The 25,069-nt window shown below is 32.9% G+C and overlaps 1 protein-coding gene and 1 long non-coding RNA gene across 3 annotated transcripts in view; one reads left to right on the top strand and one right to left on the bottom strand.

Annotated features, from left to right (window-relative positions):
* The window catches only part of LOC126747929 (probable ATP-dependent RNA helicase DDX52), a 349,907-nt gene extending 325,207 nt beyond the window's left edge, over positions 1-24,700 (top strand). For both annotated transcript variants that reach the window (XM_050456916.1, XM_050456911.1), the window contains exon 10: positions 24,528-24,700. In XM_050456916.1, coding sequence (XP_050312873.1) covers positions 24,528-24,684 — 157 coding nt within the window. In that variant the 3' untranslated portion in view covers positions 24,685-24,700. The remainder of the gene's footprint in view (positions 1-24,527) is intronic.
* LOC126748018 (uncharacterized) lies at positions 3,306-4,048 on the bottom strand. The gene is made up of 2 exons (XR_007664584.1): positions 3,857-4,048; positions 3,306-3,602 (listed from the first exon to the last, which is right to left on the bottom strand). It is a non-coding gene; the product is annotated as an uncharacterized LOC126748018 (long non-coding RNA).
* Positions 24,701-25,069: the final 369 nt, after the last annotated feature.

The following is a 25,069-nucleotide window of genomic DNA, read 5'->3' as shown; positions in this document are numbered from 1 at the left end:
GGATCTTTAGATAATTTAGAATAATTGCCATCATTAATTATTAAATTTAATTTATTTTCATAAGTGTTAATATTTAAAAGAACAGTAGCATTACCTTTATCGGCTGGAAGTATTTTAATATTATTATCGGTTTTAAGTGTCTTTAAAGCTTTTAATTCTAAAGAGTTTAGATTTTGTTTAATTTTAATTGGTTTTTATTTTTTTTTTACTATGGGTTCTCCTCTTTCACCAATTTTAAGTAATATATTTATGGAAAATTTTGAATCTGAAATTATTAATACATTTGATAAAAAACCTAAAATATGGTGGCGATATATTGATGATATTTTTTCAATATATCACCATAACGAAATAGATCTTATAAATTTTTTAAATTACATTAACTCAAAAGAATCTACTATAAAATTTACTCTTGAAAAGGAGGCTGATGGTCAGCTTCCTTTTCTTGATATTTTAATTAAAAAGGATTTACAAAATTTTGAAACTAGAATTTACCGTAAACCAACTCATACTAATAGATATCCTAATTTTAATTCTAATCATCCAATAATGGTAAAAAAAGGAGTGGTAAAAAGTTTATATGATCGTGCACACATTATTTGTAATAATCAATATTTAACAACTGAAAAAGATTTTATTAAAAATATCTTAATTCAAAATAATTATCCCAAAGAATTTTTAGAAAATTGCTTTAAAGAGTTTGATAATCCACGTATAAAATTGAATCAACCACTTTTTACGACAAATCTTATTTTACCATTTATTCCAGGTTTTTCTGATAAGATAAAAAGAATTGCTAAAAAATTTAATATAAGAACTATTTTTAAATCACAAGACACATTACGATACTTATTAACAAAAACTAAACCTTTCAATGAAAATGAATTTAATAAAAATGTAATCTATAAAATTCCTTGTATTTGTGGTAAATTTTACATAGGTGAAACCTGTAGACCATTACCAAAAAGAATTAATGAACATAAATCTTAAATAAAAAACAATGATTTTCAAAAATCAAAAATTACACAACATGCATTCGACAATAACCACAGAATAGACTGGAATGCTTCCTCAATTTTAGCAAAGGAACCAATTTCAAAATTACGTAAGCTAAAGGAAAGTGCATTTATAATGTTAAATGAAGATAAATGCTTAGCTACTTGTTCGGTTGATTTTCATAATACATGGATTCCTTTGCTAAAGAGAGAAGTAGATCAGGGTATTCTCAAAATTAATTAATGATTTAAAATATTTGATATTCATGTATTTTCTATGATTAATTTACATTAAGATCACACCCCTTTAATTTTTAAAAAAGTAACCTTTGAAAATTTTGTTATCTTTCAAAATAGTTTGTCAAACTATTAATAAACCGTCAAATCATATAAAAAAGTATATAAAGTATTTTCAAATTAGGAAGAAATTTTGATGAGACTGGATTACTGAAAATTTGAAAGATAAGTATATTTTATTTTTAATTTAATTTAATTTTACTTTAATTACCTTGATAACGGTAGTACATATAACTACCGAAACGTTGGTTCAAATTAGGTATTTTGGGTCCGGTTAAGTTAAAGGGACGTTTAAAAACCGATTTTTTTTTTTTAATTTTTACATAGAATGTTGAGTGTGGTCAAAATATTGATAAAAAAGTGAGGATGATTGGAAAAAATACAAAATTTTGGAAATTATGAAGGTTTTTCTACATACGTTAAATACGTAATTATTGCCAACTTGCACAAGGTTTTTTAGCTCTTGATTTTGCTATAGTTAAAAAATATATATATTGGGGCAATTTTGGAACTTTTTGGGGGTTATTATTGTAAATTTGTATAATTTTTTATCGCTTTGGACCCCTTTTAATTACATATTTTGTAATTTACACACAAGAAAAATAAAACAACAACCTTCTTGACAAAAATGGCAGTGGCTTCACTACGTCCTCAGTAGTATTTTTTGGTTTTGCCGGGTACACTTTTTAGTTGGATGGGTTGGCTGTGGACTCAATTTTAGATAATAAAGGCACAATATAGTTAGATTTTACATTACATAAACAAAACACATTTATCAGGTGTTAAAAAATAGGTATTATTTATTTAAATTATTTGATATTTTATGTAATTTTATATATAATAAATATACATTTTGAAAAAAAAAACATAATTTTAAGATATTTAATTATTTATAGGTAAATAATAACGATGAGGTTTAATGTACTTTAACTTATAGTCAAAACAATAAATATCTTTAAATTCATTATAGGCATTAGGAATAGGAATAAGGCATAGGAATTATAGGCACAAACACGCGGGGCTCCCGCCCCGCGTGTTTGTGCCTATAATTCCCATTTTCTAATTATTATCCCATTCACTAAGTAGGGCTCAAACCTTAGAACATTAAAAGGCTAGAAGTAGCATGCCGTGGAACTATGGGCAGGTTTGTTTGCTTGCAACATCTCTGATGCAATGATGCCAAGTGCTTATAGAGAAATGGCAAAAATCACTTTATAATATCATAAAAATTTTCAGTTGTTTCCGAAGGCACAAAACAATACTACTGCTCCCCTTTAATAAAATATCAAGCATTTTTTAAAAATAAATTTGATAAGATACTCTATATCAAAGTCAATATAAGTTAAGTAAATAAAAATAAAGTACGAAGAAACGAGAAAACGGTAATGGCATCGCAACGCCGCTCGATCGCATTGTTGATGTCACAGATACAAGCACTCTTTACCAGTGACGTCGTCAACAAATATTTACCTGATAAATTTTTATTAATTAATAATTAAAGAGTTTGAGTATAAGTAATATTACCATTTATGAGCTATTTATGTGTTTTTTTTAATGGACTTCATTAGAGGAAGGTCCTAATGAAAGGCAGCATTTTTGTCAAAGCATTTTTATGGAAATTAAATATTTTATTAATATAATATTATAGATTTCTTAATAAATCATGTTTTAAGACACAAATTTTTAACATTTTGCAAAATTTTATTGTTATTGTTATATTAGACAAAACTCAGTTTTACATCACTTACTTATATCACATAATATATACTTCTATGCTGCTGACTTTTTCAAAGGGACAGTATTGCTTCAGCGGAAAAAGTTAAAACTACAAGGATGTTCAAATTGTGAAGGAGTTGCAGGTTTTTTGTAGGTTATAAGATTTTTATTATGAGTATTTAGCCTGTATAATGGTTTTGAGACATTTAATAGTGATCTATATAATACCTAATACCAAATATTATATCATATTAATTTATACTAAAAAACAAAGCTAAGAATAGAGACTATGTACAATAGATTAGATTAGAGAGTTTATTAGTAGTAATATACAAACAAGTGCTTTTACAAGTCAAATAAAATATGTAGTATGTTGGGCTTTTCCATAAAATCATGTTATTATTTCTTAAGTATTTTAATAATGACTTGAGACATCTAATTCAATTTCTTTGGCGCAAATTTGCTTGTTGCAATCTTCAAATTTTAATTTTTTGTTCTTTATTTTTTTTCCATAATCTGGTGACAAGTGATTAAGCTCTTGAAACGGTGGAATCATCAGTGCTTAGGTCCTCAGGATATCATTTTGATTTTACCCTAGAATAATATACATAAAAATATAGTATTACCAAAATTAAAAAGAAAAAATTAAAAAAATGTATTATGATAATCCAATTGATCAATAAAATGTATGTTATTATAGAGAATCTTTGTAATGTCATACATTTGATTAATTGCATTTAATTAAACAAATATAATACAATAAAATACCATATCACTTTTAAATAAGATATATAGAATAGAATGATACATGGCATAAAACTAGTAGTCTATTTTGAGTGTATTTTTACCTTTTCCTTGGCAGAGTCAGGGAATGTGTAGCAGTTAAACAAAAACGGCTTGGATGAGAAATAGTAATTGTTGACCTAGACTCCACGGTTACTGTAGAACTATAATTCTCAGATGCAGTTATTGTTGATGATGAATGATCAGATCTGTAATTATACAAAATTTGGTGTATCAAGAATATTAATCTATTTTAATTATCCATACGTGTCTATATAAGCTTCACTGTTTGTACTATATACCATTTTGAAAGCTAAAGAAGTTTTTGCACTCTTCAGGAAAGCTACCCCTGTAGCTTTGAAGGGTAAATCACTTGGTAAATTAACTGAATTATTGGCTGCTGTGTTTTTAACCAGTGCATCAGAAATCCTAGTAAAAAAATAGTTTTACACACATACCTAATTTAAGGTAAGTATTAGGTATAAATAAATCTTATATGAGTAACATTAATACTTTTTGTGAAGAAGCTGTATGTTTTACAACATAGCCCAAGCACAAGTTTTAAAAGGATGTTTTTTTAGCTTACATAATGTAGTAAATAAAAGCATGCAAACCTTTATCAGAATTCTAAGGTAAAATATACTCATACTCTATAAATATACTAGAAAAATATATTAAAAAAAATTACCTTTGAGGTAGAGCTGATTTTTTTAATAAAGTCTGGCTGCTGATAATATTATCTCCCTTATATCACTTCTAAGGATGTGATCTGAACAAACAAATATGTTCTTTTTAAATGTGTTGATTTCCATTAATGAAACCCATTGTTCCCTTTGGGCATAATCATTAGGCAATCTATAATAAGTATTTGATATTTAATCAAAAAGCAGAAAAAAATTACAGCAGTAAATTAATATGCGGTGCCAATTACTATATATATTATTGTAAGTTGCAATAAGGTAAAACAAAAAAAAATTATGGAACAAATTTTAAAGAAAGACAAAATTAACTTTATAGCTATCAAACTATATATAAATAGGTACATAGGTATTATGCGTTTTTTCTGCCAAAACAACAAAAAAAACATAAAATCCTGTAATAAAACCAGGGACAAAATTCTAGTTTTATATCTTTTATACCCTATTAATAGATGAATATGTTCAAAAAAATATTTAGATTTAAAAATATAAATATGTTGGTATTTTACGCACACTTTCACATTCAAATTTTTATTAGGTTTATATCTATAAGATCCCCTATTCTACGTTTATGATGATGGTTACCCCATGATGTGATGTTATGAAAGTATCGGTACTTACTTGTGAAAAGATCGGCTTGAATCATCTTTTTATCATGATGCGGAACAAACGACACAAGTTTTTGCCATCCTAGCAATTTAAAAAAACACTAAAATGTGGCCTTTTTTCCTTTTTAAACCAAAAATTAAAGAAAATACACGAATCCCGAATATAAACAAAAAGCCGTTTGACAGATGACACAACGCGTATGGTTTAGGCGCTTAAGCTCCGGTGTTGTCGCTTCAAATTTTTTAGAAGCAGTTTTAGGGATAAGAATGTTAATAATTTTGTTTTTTTTTTCTTAAGGATATTATATTTATTCTTAAAATAGGTTAATTGTAGTACTTATACTTTTTATTTTAAATTTTCCTATAAAATATAACAGAAATAAGTTAAATTAACGTTATAATGTTTGTTAAAATATAGCTAAAAATTTCCTCCGTTGGAAATTTGTGTCGACTTGACAACAGAGAATCGGCACATATGTTTGTAAATAAAACACCCCTCTTGCCCCTGTGCACATGTTGGACTCAAACAAAGTTGTTGTTTACTAATTCTAGCCTTTCAATGTTCTAAGGCTCAAACGACTACCCAACCCACTATTTAGCGCCAACCCAAGGTTCCAATCCCTTTTTGCAATCCCAACTCCGCATGTGCGCCAACCATACAGCCCCATGTGCGCACACGGGGCTGCCGCCCCATGTGCGCCCCACTTTGTATGCGCACACGGGGCTACCGCCCCGTGTGCATTTTTTATGATTATATAAAATAACAAATACTTACCTATAATGAGACAGGACAGAAAATTACGATAATCGTACTAGTACAGTAGCCACTCCCAATAAATATGTGACATTTTGACAGTTTTTTTTATTTATGAATAAATTCGTATTTACATATTTGATATTCCTGATTTGCGTGTGAATGGAAATTTGTGTTTATCACCTAAAGAAGTGATGTAAATCCTTCTAAGTTGCAGAATTTTGTTACTTAAGGCTTTAAATTTAAATTAATAGCATATATAATGATCAACGTGATGCCTAGTCGCAAATAGAGTGTAGTTAAGCCGGGTGTAATTGTGAATCATACGTAAGTAGAAAATCCTTTATAATTTTTAAAATTTTGCATTTTTTTACTTCATCCTCACTTTTTTATCAATAAAATGTTCAAACTCAACATTCTATGTAAAAATTTTCAAAATAAAATCGTTTTTTAGACGTCCCTTTAACTTTAACGGACCCGGTATTTTAAAAAAAAGTAGGTATTCTTGTTGTTTTTTATCGTTTTTTAATTATAATATTCATAACAAAGTTAGGTAGGATATTAAAAAGAAGAAACGAGCTCAGAGATTAATAGATTGAACCTCAGCTCCTAGGTATATAAAAAAATCTATTATACCTCAAGTAAATTATTGTATTTAAAACTTATTGAACTTAAATTAAATTAAGTATATCGAACGGTATCGTTACAGATTTAAGTTCATATTTCTTTTAAATACGTGAATAAGTCTATTTTCTTCTTCTTTTCAATTGTTGAGCGTGTGAGATTAAAAAAAAAAAAAAATTCTAAATTGATTTTTGCTATAAGTGACGTAATACCCAATAATAAGTAACTCATTACGAATTCGTCACAACAATACAGATTTTACTTAGACACTGAATGCCCAATTTCTAGGATTGAGGAATTAATTTGTATTGTGTGATGCCTAATTTATTCACAAAATCTTGGGATATTGTCTAGGAGGGCTCTGCATGAATGCCCTTTACCATGAATATCGAAAACTTGCACCACTGCTGTGGCTAGTAAGATTTGACTCTTAGTTGAATTATATAAGGCAACTTGACCTTGAGTAATTTCTTCACTTGAAACAAGGTGGCCATCTTCAACTGGAATTAAAGGTTGCTGTTTATAAGTAATGAATTATGCCGTTGTTTACAATGTCTACAATGACCATACCGACATTTATCTAGTTTGTGGCCACTGCGCAAACAATTAACACATAATTTTTGTGATTTAATTGTAGACCATCTCTGATCTACTGAAAGAGCAGTGTATAAATCCCTGAATTCTAGCCAATTGGCCAGAAAACTTAGGCAATTCTATGACAGGCGATTCTGTGTTTTGCCTTTTAACAGAGACCTGACGTTGTAAGGATTTAATACGGAGTGGTAAAGAATGAATGGATTCATCGTGTATGACTTGCTGATCACTTGAAGTTGTTTTAATTGAAAGAAATTGTTTAATATCAGCAATTGTTTTAAAATATAAAGTTTCAAAATCATTTAGGTCCTGTTCAGTGAAATTATCAGGATCTAAACCTTCGAGTTCAAAATGAATCTCTGAAAACTCTGTGAGCAATTTTGTTTCTATTTCTTTCAACCTCAATTCAATTTCAAGAATTGTTGATGGATTAGCACTTTCCTTTGAAGAATTAAAATAGTTTAATAAACATGATAATTTTGAATTAATCATACCCCTCTTTCTTACTAGATTTTGAATTCGGGGTAGTGTTTCATCTTCATCTAACTCGTTTCCACCCTTTGCTCCTTTTCTTGGTGCCATTATGAAAAACTCGACAAGGTTTGTTTTAGTTAAAAAATGTGCTCAATTTCCCAAAGAAATATAAAAGGTGTGAAAAATGAGCAGCCCTTGAGGATCCAAATGAATTACAAAGGTATGTATTTTGTACTCTGACACAAATTTGCTAATTTGACAGAATTGTACTATTAGAACTTCTTTACAAATTCTAATTGTATATGCTAAGATTTAGCCTATATGCGACAAGATAAATATAATGTAAATATGAATGTAGCTGATTGCAGTTATGTACACTAAATTCTAAAATAACACTTCATTATGAAAACACGTGCATTTTGGAATGCAGTAGTGGGTATGAACGACGACGACTATGACGACACTTGATTACGTAATATATGAATTGAAATGCGATTAATAAGTATTAATGCCTCTTTTAACACTAATTACTGACTATTGTACAATACATTAATGCGGGCGAAGCCACTCAGCTTGAACTGCAATCCGATATTACAGGAGCACTTCTTTTCCCGTGATTGACCAATAATGACATGCAAAGTGATGAATAAAGGCTTAGCTACAATCCCTGGTTTTGTTTAAAAAGGATACTTATGGGTAAATTGTCCCTTTGTCTTGCAAATTGTTGGTTGACGTTGTAGAGGCGGCCTTGGTATTTGTCTTCACCTGTTGTGGCTACTGACCTCCCAAATTGTACTTGTATCGCCGGAAAATCTTGAAATCCGCTCGATGCGACCAAAAAATGTTTTGTTGCTGCTCCGCTGCTGGATCACCAAATTGTGTTGTGTCTCTGCTGCCGGGAACAGCAAGGGTTATTTGTGGACTGTATTTTCATAGGTGAATTAAACAAACAAGTCTTTGATACCACGCTTCTGATAGTGGTGCTAGATCTAAAGGCAGTTCTAATGTTGTACTTGCTGGCAATGCGTCGGATTTGTTCCGATGTACCCCTAATGTAAGGTATGGGTAGAAGTCTGGTTGTCGTGGTGGCCTCGTCTCTGATTTGATTTGGACGCGTCCTTTGGATGGTCCTACTTATTAGCTTCTTTGGATATCCATTCTGTTTTAGGTGTTTGTAGATGGTATCCACTTCAGTCTTGAGATCCTCGTCGCTTCTACAGATGGTTCGAGCTCTATTGTAGAGGGATCTTATGATGCCTACTTTGGTGGTTGCAGGATGGTTGGACTCATAGTGAAGATACTGGCCCGTGTGTGTTGGTTTTCTATAAACTGAAGTTTGTAGATTTCCACCGACCTTTTTAACGAGGACATCTAGAAAAGGTAGAGCTGAGTCCTTCTTTGTCTCCATCGTGAACTTGATTGTTGGTCTGAAGTTGTTGAGGTGAAGCAGAAACTCCTGAAGTGCTTTTTCCTCTTTGTCCCAGATGATGAAGGTGTCGTCCACATATCGAAGCCAGAGCTTGGGTTTGCAATGGGAGGCATCTATTGCATGTTCCTCGAACCATTCCATGAAGATGTTTGCTATTACTGGGGAAAGAGATGAACCCATTGGAAGTCCTTCGTCTTGAGCGTAGAATCTATCCTTGACCTGAAAGTAAGAATTACGAAGACAGATCTCCAAAAGTTCCATCATCCCGTCCAGAGGCAGTGTGGTCCGAGTTGAGAAAGATGCATCCTTGCTTAGTTTGTCTCGGATGATGTTAAGAGACTCTCCTATGGGTACATTGGTGTAGAGACTTTCAACATCAAAACTCACCAATCTGTCATTGGTCTCGACTTCGATCCCTCCAAGAAGGTCTACAAAGTGGGCAGAGTTTCGCACGAAAGACGCTGCATTTCCCTGGATCGGTCTAATGATCTCCAATAGGAATTTCGAGAGTTTTGATGTCGGCGAATTGTTGAGGAGACAATGTTGAGGAGTACTTCTTAAGTGCTCTGTAAATTCGACCTTCTATGGTTGTCGTCGGATCCTTGAATAGTAGCCTGTATTCGCCTTTGTTCAAAACTTCCTCAACCTTGTTTTCGTAGGTTTGCAGGTCCATAACCACAGTTGCATTGCCCTTATCTGCAGGAAGAATTTTGATGTTTTTTTCACGTTTGAGATTCCTGAGAGCTGTTTCCTCTTCTTTGCTGATGTTTATGTTTTAATACTCTTTTAATAGCTTTTTCAGATCAGCGTAGTATTGAATGCTTGATACAAGATTTAATTTTATTAAAAATGCGTAGAAATGAAAATCCTGTTCAATTTGGTATGAAAGTGCAAGATGCTCGTTCACTCTTAGTTTCAAAACTCAATACTTCCGTTGCAGATGAAAATGAACGTAGAATTAAGTTAGCACACTACGAAGATTTTGCCCTTAAAACATTTTTAAACGGATTACCTTACCAAATCCAACTTGTTGTTAGGCTAAGAAACCCTGACACTTTGGAAAAAGCAATTTCTTTAGTCGTAGAAGAAGAGAACTTTCTTTATTTTTCTCAAGGCAAGAATTTTCAACAAAACTATTTAAGACGGCTTACTTTACCACCCTTACCACCTTGAAATTTCCCAAATTCTTCCAGGCATCAACCCCAACAACGACCATATACGAATATTCCAACCTCTAATTTTCCATATAGAAATGCTCCTCAACCGACCCCATTACCTCAAAATATTTTCAGATCTAATGTACCACAAAGTATTGGATCAATTCCCCAAAATTTGAATCGTTCAAATTGTCCTCAAGGCCCTGTTCATCTAGGCAACAACTTCCAAAATAGATCTCGTACTGACTCTATTTCACAACCCCACCTTTTTAGAAGTAGTAACAGCTTTACTTTTGGACAACCCTTTCTACCCCCAAGTAGACCAAATAATTTTAATCCCCGAGCAAGCTCTATTACTCGAAGAAATCAACCTGAGCCTATGGATACAAGTTCTGGCAACACTATTATCCATAATAATTTGGAATCCGCTTACCCCGAATATTCAGAAAATAATTACTATAATCCTGATAATTATTCCAATGACCCCTATATTAATTTATATTACAATTATTCTGATTATGACTGTGAAATTTTATCGCCACATGCACAATTAACTGATGCATTCCCAGAAATTCAATACGATGGACCTCATGATAGTTCATCACACCATCAAAGTCATCTACTTCATAGTTCCGATGAACCCTACAATAAATCTGAACAGCAAAATTTTCACGAAACCACAAACAACGAACCCGTAACATAATATACCTTAACAATATCAGATCAAATTTACCGTACATTTACATCCCAGAAATACAAGCATATTTTTTAATTGACACTGGAAGCTCGAGAAGCTTGATGAGTCCGCAAATAGCATACAAATGTTTCAGGAATCACATTTCAAATCGGATATTTAATATACAGGTGTCATCTGTACGCCAATTCCTTTCACGATGTTTATTTTTAAAATATTTAACACCCGTGGCTCACACAAATTTTATTTATTTAGCTTCTCTCAGAAATATGATGGATTGATTGGTACTGATCTTTTAAAACAACTAAATGCTAAAATTGACCTAAAAAATAGTAAACTTTCTACACAAAACTCTGACATTCCAATAATTTTCGAAAATTCAAAAGAAATAACCAATAATAATTCCAACATTTTTTTTCAAAACTTTTCTATAATCATTTCACCAAGATCGCAAGAAGTTATTAAACTACCTGTGACTATTAAATCTGGTTTAGGAATTTTTGATTACATAAATATCGAAAATGGAGTAGAAATTCCAAAAGCATTAGTAAACATTTCTAACTTACGCTTATACTATGGTCACCAGTTCTAACGAGACCCCCGTCGAAATCAACATAAATAAATCATTTAACATTGAACCAATAAATTCTTTAGACGTAAGTTTTTGTCAAAAAATGGAAAGTGAATAAAATCTTACTATCGAACGTGACAATTTATTAAAAGAAAATCTGAAAATTTTACGCTTACAACACTGTAATAAAGAAGAAAAAGAAAATCATCTTTTATTGTGACACAATCCCATTAACTTTTACAAACCAAATTCAACACAAAATAAACTTAACAGACGAAAGCCCCGTTTTCACTAAAACTTACCGCTACCCCGAGATTCACAAAAAAGAAGTCAAGGAACAAGTTCCTAAAATGCTAGATTAAGGATCTATTCGAAATTCAGTTTCTCGCTGGTCCAGTCCGTTATAGATCGTTCTAAAAAAATCTTCATTCTTCTGGCAAACGCAAATGGAGAGTCGTTATAGTTTTCAGGCGATTAAACGAGCGCACTGTAGGAGATAAATACCCCCTTCCCAATATTGCCGATATTCTGGACAAACTTGGTCCAAGTCAGTATTTTTCCACTTTAGATCTCGCCATTTCCACCAAATCGAGATGGATCCACATGGTATTTCTAAAACCGCTTTTTCTACTGAGTCTGGACATTTTGAGTTTTTTCGAATGCCATTTGGTCTTAAAAACGCACCCTCCACCTTTCAGAGAGTGATGGATAACATCCTTCGTGGCCTCCAAAACGAAATCTGCGTAGTTTATCTCGATGACATAATATTTAGCACATCCCTTGAAGAACATCTTTCTCGTCTAAAACAAGTTTTTTCACGGCTTCGTGAATCGAATTTTAAAGTTCGAATGGACGAATGCGAGTTTCTCAGGAAAGAAGTCCAATATCTCGGACATGTCGTTACATCCAATGGAGTCAAACCAAATCCAGATAAAATATCTGCTATCCAGAAATTTCCAATTCCAATTCCTCCTGAACTAATAGTTCAGAAGAAATTAAAGCCTTTTTGGGTCTTCTAGGCTATTACAGACGTTTTATCAAAGACTGCGAAAATAATTAAGCCTATGACAGCTTGCTTAAAAAAAGATTCAAAAGTAGTTCATTCTCCTGAATTTATCCGATCTTTCGAGCATTGTAAACAACTGATAATTAATGCCCCTATCCTTCAGTACCTCGATATCGAAAAAGCATTTATCCTTTACCACCGATGCAAGTAATTCTGTAATAGGAGCCGTTCTTTCACAAGGCAACGTCTCAAATGACAAACCTGTAGCTTATGCCAGCCGCACACTTAATGATAGTGAATCCAGATATTCTACTATTGAGAAAGAACTTTTAGCAATAGTTTGGGCATGTAAATACTTCCGCCCTTATCTCTATGGAAAGAAATTTAAAATTTATAGCGATCATCGTCCTCTTGTTTGGCTTTTTAGTTTAAAAGAACTAAATAGTAAACTTATCAGATGGCGCCTCAAGCTTGAAGAGTTTGATTACAAAATAATCTATAAAAAAGGTACTCAAAACACCAATGCCGATGCCCTTTCCAGAATTGAAATAAACGGTTTAGAAAACGAAAGCATCATTAACAATCCAGGCGAAGTCAACAACGACATTTTAGATTTTTTGCGTAATATGGCTGAAAATCCCCTCGAAAATCAAGATACAATTTATTCCTGCCCTTACCTACCTGAATCGCAATACTTTAACCCGCAACCATCGACAAGCACCAACTATAACTCCAACCCGACCATAAACCTTAATGAAAACGAACAACGAAAGTCCCCAAAAATTAAAATATTTTAATAAGACCAGCTAACAATAACACGAATTTAGAAGTCATAGACAATACCCCAACTTTGGCAAAACCGCATTCATGCAGTGACCCTGATAATCTTAGTGAAGGAATTAAAATCCTAGATGACATTATAAATAACAAACCACACCAAATGATCATTTCTAGACATTCCATAAACAGACTTGATGTTATACACGATAAGTCCAAACATCTAAAACTTCTTTTAGTAAAAATCCCTAAGTCAAACGACCAACTAATATTTGATTTACTAAAAACCTACACCACCGGGAATAAAACCTTTTATCTATATTTTTATGACAACTCACTTTATTTAGATTTTAACAGAGTATACTTAAAAAAAATTCTAAAGCTCTGGACTAAAACTAATTAAGTGTACAAAAATAGTCACTAACATACAAGAATACGACCATAAAATATTATTAATAAAACACCAACATGAAGGCAAATGTAATCATAGAGGAATTAACGAAACTCTAGAACACCTTAAAAGAAATTACTATTGGCCCTCCATGAAAATAGATGTTACAAACTATATTAATGATTGCGAAACATGTCAACTCACTAAATATTCCAGAACAAAACCTTATGTTCCTCTGGTTCTAACCGAAACAGTCGGCAAACCTTTTGAGTTAATTCACATTGACGTATTTAAATTCGACAATCAAGACTTCCTAACATTAATTGACCCCTTTACAAAATTAAGACAAGCAATTCCAATTTTTGGAAAAACTGCTATCGAAATATCTAATAAAATACTTTTCATTTTATGGCATCCTCCAAAAGATTATAATGGACAATGGTTCCGAATTTAAGAATGAAACTGTACAAGAATTACTAAAAGCGCACAAAATCAAAACTCATTTTACTACACCACTTCATCATGAATCTAATTCACCTGTTGAAAGACTCCACTCGACTCTAATTGAACACCTGCGAATTCTTAGACACAAACATAAATCAGATAATGTATCTTCTTTAATTAATTACGCAATAATTGCTTATAATAATTCTATACACTCAACAACAAAGTTTACTCCCTTCGAAGTAACCCTTGGACACACTAATTGTAGAGATCCCTGCGATATTATAGAATTTAAAATAGGTCAAACTGTTTATATAGTTAACAACACTAGAAACAAAAAAGACAATAAGTTTAAAGGCCCCTACGAAATACTACAACTACTACAACATAATAAAGTTAAAGTAAAAAATAAACAATCTAAAAAGGTAACAACAATTCACGTTAAAGAATTAAGAAAACCCCCTGTTGTAACAGAATCCTCACCCTCGTTGGAAGAGAACTAGCCCTTCCCCAATTTCATAACCTTAACCAGAACCCTGGACTACTACCACTTAAACTCGGCAATGCCCAAAACAGCAGACTATTGGTCTTTTGTATAAATTTTTGTCGTAAGTGACATAATCCAAAAAATCAAATACCTAGAACAGACTTTTATAAAACTAAAAGAATCGATTCATAAATTCTTTGACAATAACTCCTTTTTAAACTCCTATAATCTTGTCAATTCGTTAAGTGCTAAAGTAAACTTACAAAAAACTAAATCCCTTATTTAACAACCGAAACAAAGGTGGACTTATTAACGGTTTAGGTTCCATTATAAAATCCATAACTGGCAATATCGCACAAGAAGATGCTGAAAAATATGACAAAGCTATTTTGGAAATCTCTAATAACCAAAATTCGCAAAAAACATTTATAAAAGAGCAAATAACTGTATCTAAAAAATCTGTCGAACATTTCGAAAGCATAAGCAAAAATTTGTCACATAATCAACGTATTTTAGAAAATCGTATAAAAAAACTAGAATTGGTGGTTAAACAAATGAATTTGAATAATACAAATACATACTCTTTCTTTAAGTGAAATACTTGTCTCTCAAGCGATAAATGCGTATCAAAATATATACGATGTCTTGGATAACATCGAAATAGCGATTACATTCTCGAAATTAAATTTATTTCACAGCTCAATAATCGACCCAAAAGAACTTCTAAATGAAATAAAATTAATTGGCCCTAACTTAAGTAAAACTAAGTTACCATTTGCGACAACTTTAGAGAACATTTTACTATTCGAAAAAATTGTCGAAATTAAGGGTGATACAAAGGAAAACAAAATATTCTTTATAATAGAGATACCTATAGTTGAACTTGAAAATTATGTACTATAAAACACCTCTACCCTTTGCCCGTACCCTTAAATTCCATTTACCAAATAATTATCCCTCAAAGTCAATACCTTATCCTAAATGAACACTCATATGTACTGTTCAATGCCAAATGTCAAGAGGTAGCTACAGAAATCTACCTCTGCAAAGAAAACAGTCCTCTGAGCGTATCCGAGGATCCGCCATGTGAAGTACAAATGATGTTATATTCAAAACATCCCTCAGATTGTCGAGCCATTCAAACCGAGGTCAAGTCTTGAAAATCCAGAAGCTGGAACAAGAAAAATGGATAATTGTTTCACCCCAAAAAACCGTAGCTGTCCAACAATGTGGCCATAATAAAGAAAATATCCCAATCCAAGGCACCCTTGTCCTTGAGTTAAACCCTAGCTGCACCATACAAATTCAAGACTTCCAGATTAGAAGTTTCCACGATACAAACACCCATTTTCACAACATTGAATTACCCAAGCTGACCTTAGACTTAAATGTTCGCCCTAATGCTATTGATTTACAGCCCTTTGGACTCAATAGCTTAAACTTCGATGAACTTAAGAACATTCAAACCATGATGTACATCCAAGCCAAGAAAATGGAAGAAACTAGCCAAGGGGACCTGTCTATATAACAAATATTAGCGTATGGACCATCATCCTGAATATCCTGATGATCACTGTAGCCACCTTCCTGTTGCTAAGAAAGACAAGAAAATTAATCCAGACCAAAAGAAAACATCCCAACCAAACCACCACCACGACCAGTGACGACGAAGAAGCCCTACAGAATCCAAGCCATATTGTCATATAATTCACCCCTGGGCTCATTTCTTAGGAGGGAGAAGTTACGGGTACCAACCCGCCACCTTATGCCGACCCTGCATACTTTATTTAGAAATAGCTTAGTTTGTATTGTCATCATTTTTAGAACCTATAAATATAATGTAATAGACAAGAGCAATAATAATTATCATAGTAATCGATGTAGTCATTATCTATCAATCAAGTTAGTTGTAAGTTAGTTAGTCCCTGTTCTCAATAAATTTGTTTTTTAAAAAAGCAAATGCTGGTTGTTGTCCTATAACTGACTCTAATTATATATTTGTAGAGAGAATCTTAGCATCTCTCTGCAAAAAAATTTGTTTTTTTCTTTTAATAAATACATAAAAGTCTTGGCTAATAGACGGTGAGCATATGCTTTCCTTTAAACGCTAAAGCTGTCTTAACATTTTTTATTTCTTGCTGTATTTACAATATTAGAGAATATCAGTATCAAATTAATGATGCGAAAAATATGTGTTTAAGTGGGATAACGTTAATAATTATTAGTGATATAGAACCTCTAATAAGCACACGTTTTCTATAAACGCTAAATAAATTCGCGACCTGGTTAACGTGAAAACGGTCTCCAATAAGACATTTGTCGAGAGAGTTTTAGCACGTTTCTCCACAACAAATAATATTTTTTTATTAAATCAATATAAGTGTCGACTAATAGATATAGTGAGCATATTATTCTCTTTAAACGCCAAAGTTATGGTAAGATTTTCTTATTTTTCCTGTGTTAATAAAAACTCCCTTAAATTAATTCATTTAAATATACGTAGTATTCACTAGAATTTTGGTGAGTTGCGGTGTCTGTTGGATCAGGTCTCTGTAGATTTTGATGTTATTGTTTTAACTAAAATACACTATATTGAAAATTTAAACTTTTTTCATATTGACCATTATAACACAATCTATAGTAAGAGCCAAGTCAATATAATCTATATAATCAACATAATCAATATAATCTATAATAAGAGCCAAGATATTCGACTAGGAGTTTGGTGATTTCTAGGGAAATTTCACTATTATTTTGGTAATTTCACTAGATATCATATACCAACACCAAAAAATTAAAAAAGTTTTTATTTATTTATCTTCGTGTTTACATTCAGAGATGTTTCGCGTTCCGGGGTTTATATTTTTAATTTCTATATTTTATTTTTAAAAACTAATTAAATTTTTCTGTTTTAATTGACTAAGGTGTATACCTTATTACTGTATTTTATTATTTCGATAATTGCTTTTGCCTGTATAGAGAGAGAACCTTGCTCGTATATTATTATTGGAGCGAAGCTCTAATGGAGAGGCTCTCCCGCAGGGGAGTTTTCGCATAAAATTCAGACCCGCCAGACAAACCCTGTATGTGATAGATAAACCAAAACCAATCGAGCAGATGCGCCATTCATTTTACTATAACATACTAAAATTTAATTTTTTCACTATTTTTACAAGTACCCTAAAAGTAATTTTTTTTTGAAAAAAGTCCAAGCACGAAAAATCGTTAAAAATTACCCTGGATACTGATGAACTTTCAAAGCCACGGCATGTCTCCATGGCAATGAAAACAGCGATTTTCGCCGAAAAAAGACCCTTTTTATAATCAAAATTTAACTACTAAAACCGATTGGAATCGGTCCAGAATTGATGTTAAACTGTTCCTAAGGCTTTATACTATTTTCCATGTACAAATTATAAGATCAAAACCGTTTTTTATATCCAAAAACATCGTCTGAAAATGGTCGATTTTGACATCTACGAGCGATTTTACTGCCGACTTTTAGGGAGGTTTTGACAACATGGCGTCAACGTGGATGAATCGGCTCCGACTTGCTTCCTAATTTCATTGATAAAATGCTTAAAATAGCTCAGAACTGCCTGAAATTGGTATGGAATTATTCAAGAGACTCTGGAGAATCCGAATATATGCATATCTTTTACCTAGTCGCCTTCTTTTAGCCGTGATAATTCGGCAACGTTTTGACGTTTTACAATTTTCCCTGCATTATTATTATATTCATGCGACACAGTGGTGTATACAAGGCATTTTGCTAGAGAAAAATTACAACACAGTAGGTCCTAATGATAAAAAAAATCTAATTGGGATTTAATGTGTATTATTATTATTTTATGTGGTAATTTTTTTTTTGCTTTTTTGGTATATGCCCGATTTGAATAAAATTTGGTATTTGGGGTTGGTTTAGGGTGTAATTATGCATTTTTTGAAAATTTTTGAAATATTTGTTACATGCAGATTTTGCCCTAAGCATGTAACATGGGATTTCATATAAATTCGGGCAAAAGTTTATGGGTTTTGGTATCGACTTGAAAGGGTTGTGTGATTTACAGTTTTATAAATGGAATTTGGGGTTTGATAGTAATGCAATTTATTTTTTTTTGGCTTTTGGGGTTTGATTATTTTTAGGAATGTATTTACCTACCCTATCCTGTCAGCACACCTCTGTGGAGTTAGTCGTATTATGTTTCCTTAGTCCTTATCCCTATACCTGGTGTTGGGAACTTTCTGACCTTTGATTTGTTTGTCAAGAGTTTCTATGAGGCCGGTATATGTCTGGGGTATGGAGGGACTTCTAGAGGGTGCTGTTGTGCCACAGATTGCGCTATGAGTGGAGTAAATAAGACCTTTTAGATGGTGATCCGTTAGTGTAGGAAAACTTACAAATACTTTCTTCTATAGCGGAATCATGTTGGGCAAGGTATCCTAATTGATTTGAAATTGGCCTCCCCAGTTTTGCTTGCTATATTTCCCTTCAATTCTTCAAGTTAAGTTTTAGTAAATAAACGTGCCTTGACATCTGGTTTCTAACCCTACTAGCCGATTGACAGTGACTGTGATTGACAGTAATGACTATTGACACACTTGTTGTTGTGGAGGTTTGGCAGCGTTGATGTTTCCCATTAAAGTTTGGTTTCCATTTAGTGGATGACGGAGCGTCATAAATCAGGCAGAGCGACGTAAGAGGAAAATTGGAATTTCGTAGCCCCGTTGGGAAAATTTTGTTAGTTTTCCATGTTTTAGTATCCGAGCAGTATCATTTTGCTGTGGTATTGCGGAATTTCTTTTTTGATAGAGTGAGGCTCCGCGTAGTTTGCACCAAGAGGCAGGGTCAGATCGTGTCGAAGAGAGAGAGTGACAAGTTCACTGCCAGTGTCACCTGTCATTGTCTGGTCGGTTGTCAGTTCTTTGTCCAGCCGGTAGCCATCCCGTTATCAGAAAGAACAGTCGACATTTTGTGGTTTTAAGAAAAATTTAAGTTCATCTTGCCGGTGATTCGGTTGAATGGAAAAATATTCCTCCCAAGTTTTGGGGTTTAATTTGATGAACGTCTAGTGGGAAGTTGTAGCCGAGAGGATTTCGGATTGACCTGATATTTTTGGATTTGGTCGGCTGCTCCCACACCATTTATGGGATTTTGAAATTTTCTAACCACAAAACGAGACTCTAGGCCTCGCTCACCGCCTTAGGTATGTAGCAACATGTTGGTAATTGCGATAGAATTGATTGTGTGTTTATTTTACTGATTTTTTTGTCCTATATTTTAGAGGCCTCTCCTTTTTCTCATTCTCTCCTCTATTCTCTGGTCTCTTCCTATTCTCTGGTTTCTTCTGGTCATCCCAACACTATTGGCAACCGGCTTAAGGGAGCCTCAACACAGCCTGGACTGAACATTGTACTGTGGCTCAGCGATTTTGGATTGGAACTTGCCTGAAATCAACTTGTCCATGTGGTCGTTACCCTGGTTGGGTTGGGTTGGGTTGGGTTGGGGGTTGGGTTGGCCTGAAATCAACTTGTCCATGTGGTCGTTACCCTGGTTGTAACTGACTGGTTCCAGAGCTGTCGAGTTAAGCTACCTTAGCCAAAATACACAAGAGATTAGAGGACACGCAAGTTTTTGCACATTTTATTTTATTTTTCTCTTATTGAACGGTTTGATTTAGGGTTGGGAGTTGATTTATTATTTGAATTTTATGGGTTTATTTTCTTTTATGTAAAACAAGAACGTTAAGAGGTTCTTGCTAAGTCTATTAATATTAACCTGAGGGTTTTCATTTGAGTCGAGCATCGACATAATTGATTTTGATATTGAGCCTGGATCACCTTGTAAGGGATCGGCTATTTGCTACAAATAACATATTTAGTCATAGTGTTGGTTGTTGGTTAATAGTTTTTATTGCACCAACATACCATTAATAGGCTTTCAAATTCGAACCTTACTATTTAAAAGTTTTATTTAGATTAATGTGACTTGACTATAGTTTGTAAAAGGTATTTAGGGCCAGTGAGGTATTGTGAATTAGGCTCCAAACATATACTTCTTGTAAACAACACGTGATTACGTTTTGGATTTTCCCCTTGAACAGTAGTTCAGTGCGGATTTGTTTTTTTTTTACTAATTTCTCGCCTTAAGCATACCTCAAGTAACTCTTAATTCTTTTATCAATTTTTTATTTATTTAAAATTACTACAGTATTACATTTTGAATAATTATCTAAATTTAAATATCTCAGTGGAATTTAATTTTTTTTATATAAGTGGAAGTGACTATGTAAATTCTTGGATGATTATATCAATCTGGTGGACCTATGGATTGTTATTTGAGTTTTTCCCTAATTTTTTTAAGCTTTTAGGATCTAGGTACAAGCATAAATATAGGTCATCATTTTCTTGATTAAGGGGGGCTTATATTCCATCATAATATATCAGGGTTTGGTGTAAAATATTTAAATCAAGTGGCGCTCTTATTAAAATTTCTCCCACTACCTTCTCCACTGTCTAAAAGCTGGCGGCCACCAAATCTCTGAATCTTTTAAAACAAAATTTGCTTGTCTGGACTTAGTAATTTTTTTGTGGTTGGATAGTAGGTATGACTCACACGGGTTGGAAATAAATTGGTTTGAACCGAGTTACGCGCTATTGAGTTTTAGGGTTGCGTGGCTACCAAAACTTTTTTCCTGTGAGTCCGATTGGATTCAAATTTGGTATTTAGAGTTTATTTAGGCAATGAGCAATGCAATGATTTTTAACAAATTTTTGAAGTATTGGAAGTCACGTGACAATTAAAACTTTATTCCTATGGGTCTGATTTCAGCAAAACTTGGTATTTGGAGTTTATTTAGGATAAAATTTTTGCAAAGTTTTGAAATATTGTGCATATGTGTTTTTATGTCAAGTGCTGCAGTCATATTATATATTAAAGCATAAATTCGCGGAGCTCTTATCATATCATGGTTCTGTGAAGCATGATACCCCAAAAACCGTAGACTCAAAGCTTGTAAGACATACAAGGTGATTCAAAAGTAAGCGGCATCCTTTCAGGGGCGTAATCCTTGTATGAAAATAAGGCAAAAAGTTCATATTAATATGGGTCCGAAATTGCTTCCTAAGGGAGCTACGCCCCTTTGAATAGGACCCCTTGAAGACAATTTTTTCTCTATAACTTTAAAACCCTTTAGAATTAAATTTTGAAAATTGGTGTACTGCATAAACATTTCGTTGTGAATAAGATTCTAAATTCAAATTTTTTAAATTTTATTCAGGTGCGTCACATGCGGGGGTTGGTAAGGGTAAAAACATCCCTTTTTCTTTTACTCTTTAGGTTATTGTGATTTTGTTTGAAAATTATAAAATTTTAGAGTCTTATACGTAAAAAAGGTACTCTTAGTTCAATTCAATAGAGCGTACCATTTACGAGAAAAGCGACTTTGAAAATTTTCTGATTGCGTATGTTTAATACATAATAAAATTACTGGATACGTATTTAAAACGAAGTTGGCGGTTGTTTTTTGGTTTTTGGCATTTAAATGACTGATAAATGTCATTGTAAAATACAATTTACTTTGTCAAAGTAAAATTAGTTTCATAGAGTGTTTTACAAATTACTATTTATTATTAATAAGAAGGGCATTGCCTTTGTTGAGTTTGGTACTTTGTGTTTCTAAGTTTAAAAAGCAAACATGGATTTTACGTATCAAGAACAAGCTTATATTCACATTATGTTTGGAAGAGCATTTGGTAATTGTGTTGAAGCAAGACGATTGTATCATGAGGCATTTCCTAATCGACGAGTGCCACACCGTACGGTTTTCGCAAGAGTAGATCGTAATTTAAGGGAAACAGGTAAATTCAAAAATGTGAGTAATATCGCATAATATCTACTTAAATTTTGCTTAAGGAACATTTCAAAGACAGGAAGTTGTTGGGCGACCAAGGAATGCCAGAACCCTAGCATTAGAAGAACGCGTGCTAGATCGTATTGAAGAAGATCCATCTTTGAGCACTCGCATCATCGCAAATCAAGAAGGGTCCTCTCAGTCAACCGTATGGAGAATTTTGCACGATATGTTACTCTACCCTTATCATATTCAACGGGTTCAGGCTTTGGAAGAGCGAGATTTCCTTCCTCGTGTACACTTCTGTAATTGGCTAGAAGAAAACCGCGTTGCTTTTGAAAATTTTGAGAAGAAAATTTTATTTACTGACGAGGCCGGCTTCACAAGAAACGGAATTTTCAATTTCCACAACAACCACCTATGGACGGATGAGAATCCCCATGCTACGGTACAGAAGGCACATCAGCAGCAGTTTAGTTAAAATGTGTGGGCGGGAATAATCGATGGGCATTTAAAAGGACCTGTATTTATGCCGCAACGACTTAATGGACAAATTTACACAATTTTTTTACAGAATGAATTACCACAAATATTAGAAAATCTACCACTTCAATTACGAGCACAAATGTGGTTTATGCACGATGGTGCTCTCCCACATTTTAGCATTCTCGCTAGAGAACATTTAAATAATGCCTATCAAAACCGCTGGATAGGTCGTGGGGATCCAGTGCCATGGCCACCACGGTCTCCTGACCTAAATCCCCTTGATTTTTATTTATGGGGACACCTAAAACAACTAGTTTATTCCCGCCCTATACCCAATATTGATGTTCTCAGGCAAAGAATAGAGGAAGGATTTCAGACAATTAAAAACAATCCAAGAATTCTACCACGTGTGCACCATAATCTAATAAAAAGATTAAGAGCTTGCCGTGACGCGAATGGTAATAATTTTGAACACTTTCTATAAATTGTTAAATAAAATGTGAGTAAAAAGTGTCTTTTTTGTCGATCGTAATGCGAATTAATTTTCATCAATAAACATACGCAATCAGAACATTTTCAAAGTCGCTTTTCTCGTAAATGGTACGCTCTATCGAATTGAACTAAGAGTACCTTTTTTACGTATAAGACTCTAAAATTTTATAATTTTCAAACAAAATCACAATAACCTAAAGAGTAAAGGAAAAAGGGATGTTTTTACCCTAACCAACCCCCGCATGTGACGCACTTGAATAAAATTTAAAAAATTTGAATTTAGAATCTTATTCACAACGAAATGTTTATGCAGTACACCAATTTTCAATATTTTAATTCTAAAGGGTTTTAAAGTTATAGAGAAAAAAATGTGTTCAAGGGGTCCTATTCAAAGGGGCGTAGCACCCTTAGGAAGCAATTTCGGACCCATATTAATATGAACTTTTTGAATCACCCTGTATAACGCGGTGAGTAGCGTTGTCAGAGCAACTGCTCAACAATATTCAATGGATTTTTCGACTTGAATTGTATTTAAAAAACTTTCTACTGATTAAAATTAAGGAAAATTTCTACTGGTCCCAACTTTTTTTTAATTTATTTTACTTTTATGCTTTGTTTGATCTTTGGTGTAGTTTAGCAACATGTACCTAACCTAAAACCAGACGTTTGAACGTATCGCTTCAAAGCGATCAACCGAGACTCGTTTTAGCGACATTTATTAATTCCATTAATTCCATATGACACAGAGTCCCGCTGCTGACCGCATGCGACTTCTTTTTATGGGGTCACATCACGAACTTAATAAATATACCTGGACTGCTAATGCAGATGGCCACGATACTCAAAAATGATTACTTCCTGGTGGTCGCCATTTTTATAGTGGTTGTGTCCTTTTGATGTTGGTCACGTTGAACATTTTTAGTTTTGCCAACAAAAAATATATTAAATAACGGTAATAAAGTTGACGACGCTAACGTTTGACGTGTAACGTGTCACGAACTAAATTTATCTCAACCAAATTAATTTAGTTTTAACGACTGAATATATGCTGTAACTCCCTCTTAGTAGACTCTTCTAACTATTGTTTACCATATTAAAGTTACTGTACTTAATTCAATTTTGAAAATATTTAATACATTTCCTTTGATTATGTTGCAAAAACTCCCTTAATATTAATTAACACTTTTGTATTTGCAGAAAAAAATTCCGGGAAATTGAGAAAAGGATGAGAGACAAGGACCCTAAGAGCAAGAAAAATGGCAAAATTAATAAGAACAATAAGAAAAATAATGTTAAAGTTAAGAAAATTAGCTTTAAGAAGAAACCCCTTGGAAAACTTAACAAATCTAAATAAATTTTTTTTTTAACGTAAATAATTGTTTTATTATCCCGTAAAAAAGTCGTTAAAAAGGTGTAAATTACCTCTCCTCGTCCAAAAAGATAATTATAGCCCAATTTGTTCCCATTTAAGCCCTAAAACCATGATATTTTAGAGACACATGTTTACCCAAGGGTGTAGAATTAAGGGCATCAATTAAAGTTAGCGTTAAGGGGGGGGTTTTATTACAAAAAGTACCCCATTTAATATTGTTATTAAAACTGAATTATTATCCAGCAATTTGGGGCCATAATAACGTATTAATTATAAATTAAAACAACATTTCAAACGTTAATGAAAAGGGGTACTTGAAAAGGGATATTGAAATATTAATAAAGTGAAAATTGGGATGCATTACGTA

This window comes from Anthonomus grandis, chromosome 2 (assembly GCF_022605725.1).
Source record: "Anthonomus grandis grandis chromosome 2, icAntGran1.3, whole genome shotgun sequence".
Classification (NCBI taxonomy): Eukaryota; Metazoa; Arthropoda; class Insecta; order Coleoptera; family Curculionidae; genus Anthonomus; species Anthonomus grandis.
The sequence above is the reverse complement of the archived record's forward strand: the minus strand, read 5'-3'. Positions and strand labels throughout refer to the sequence as shown.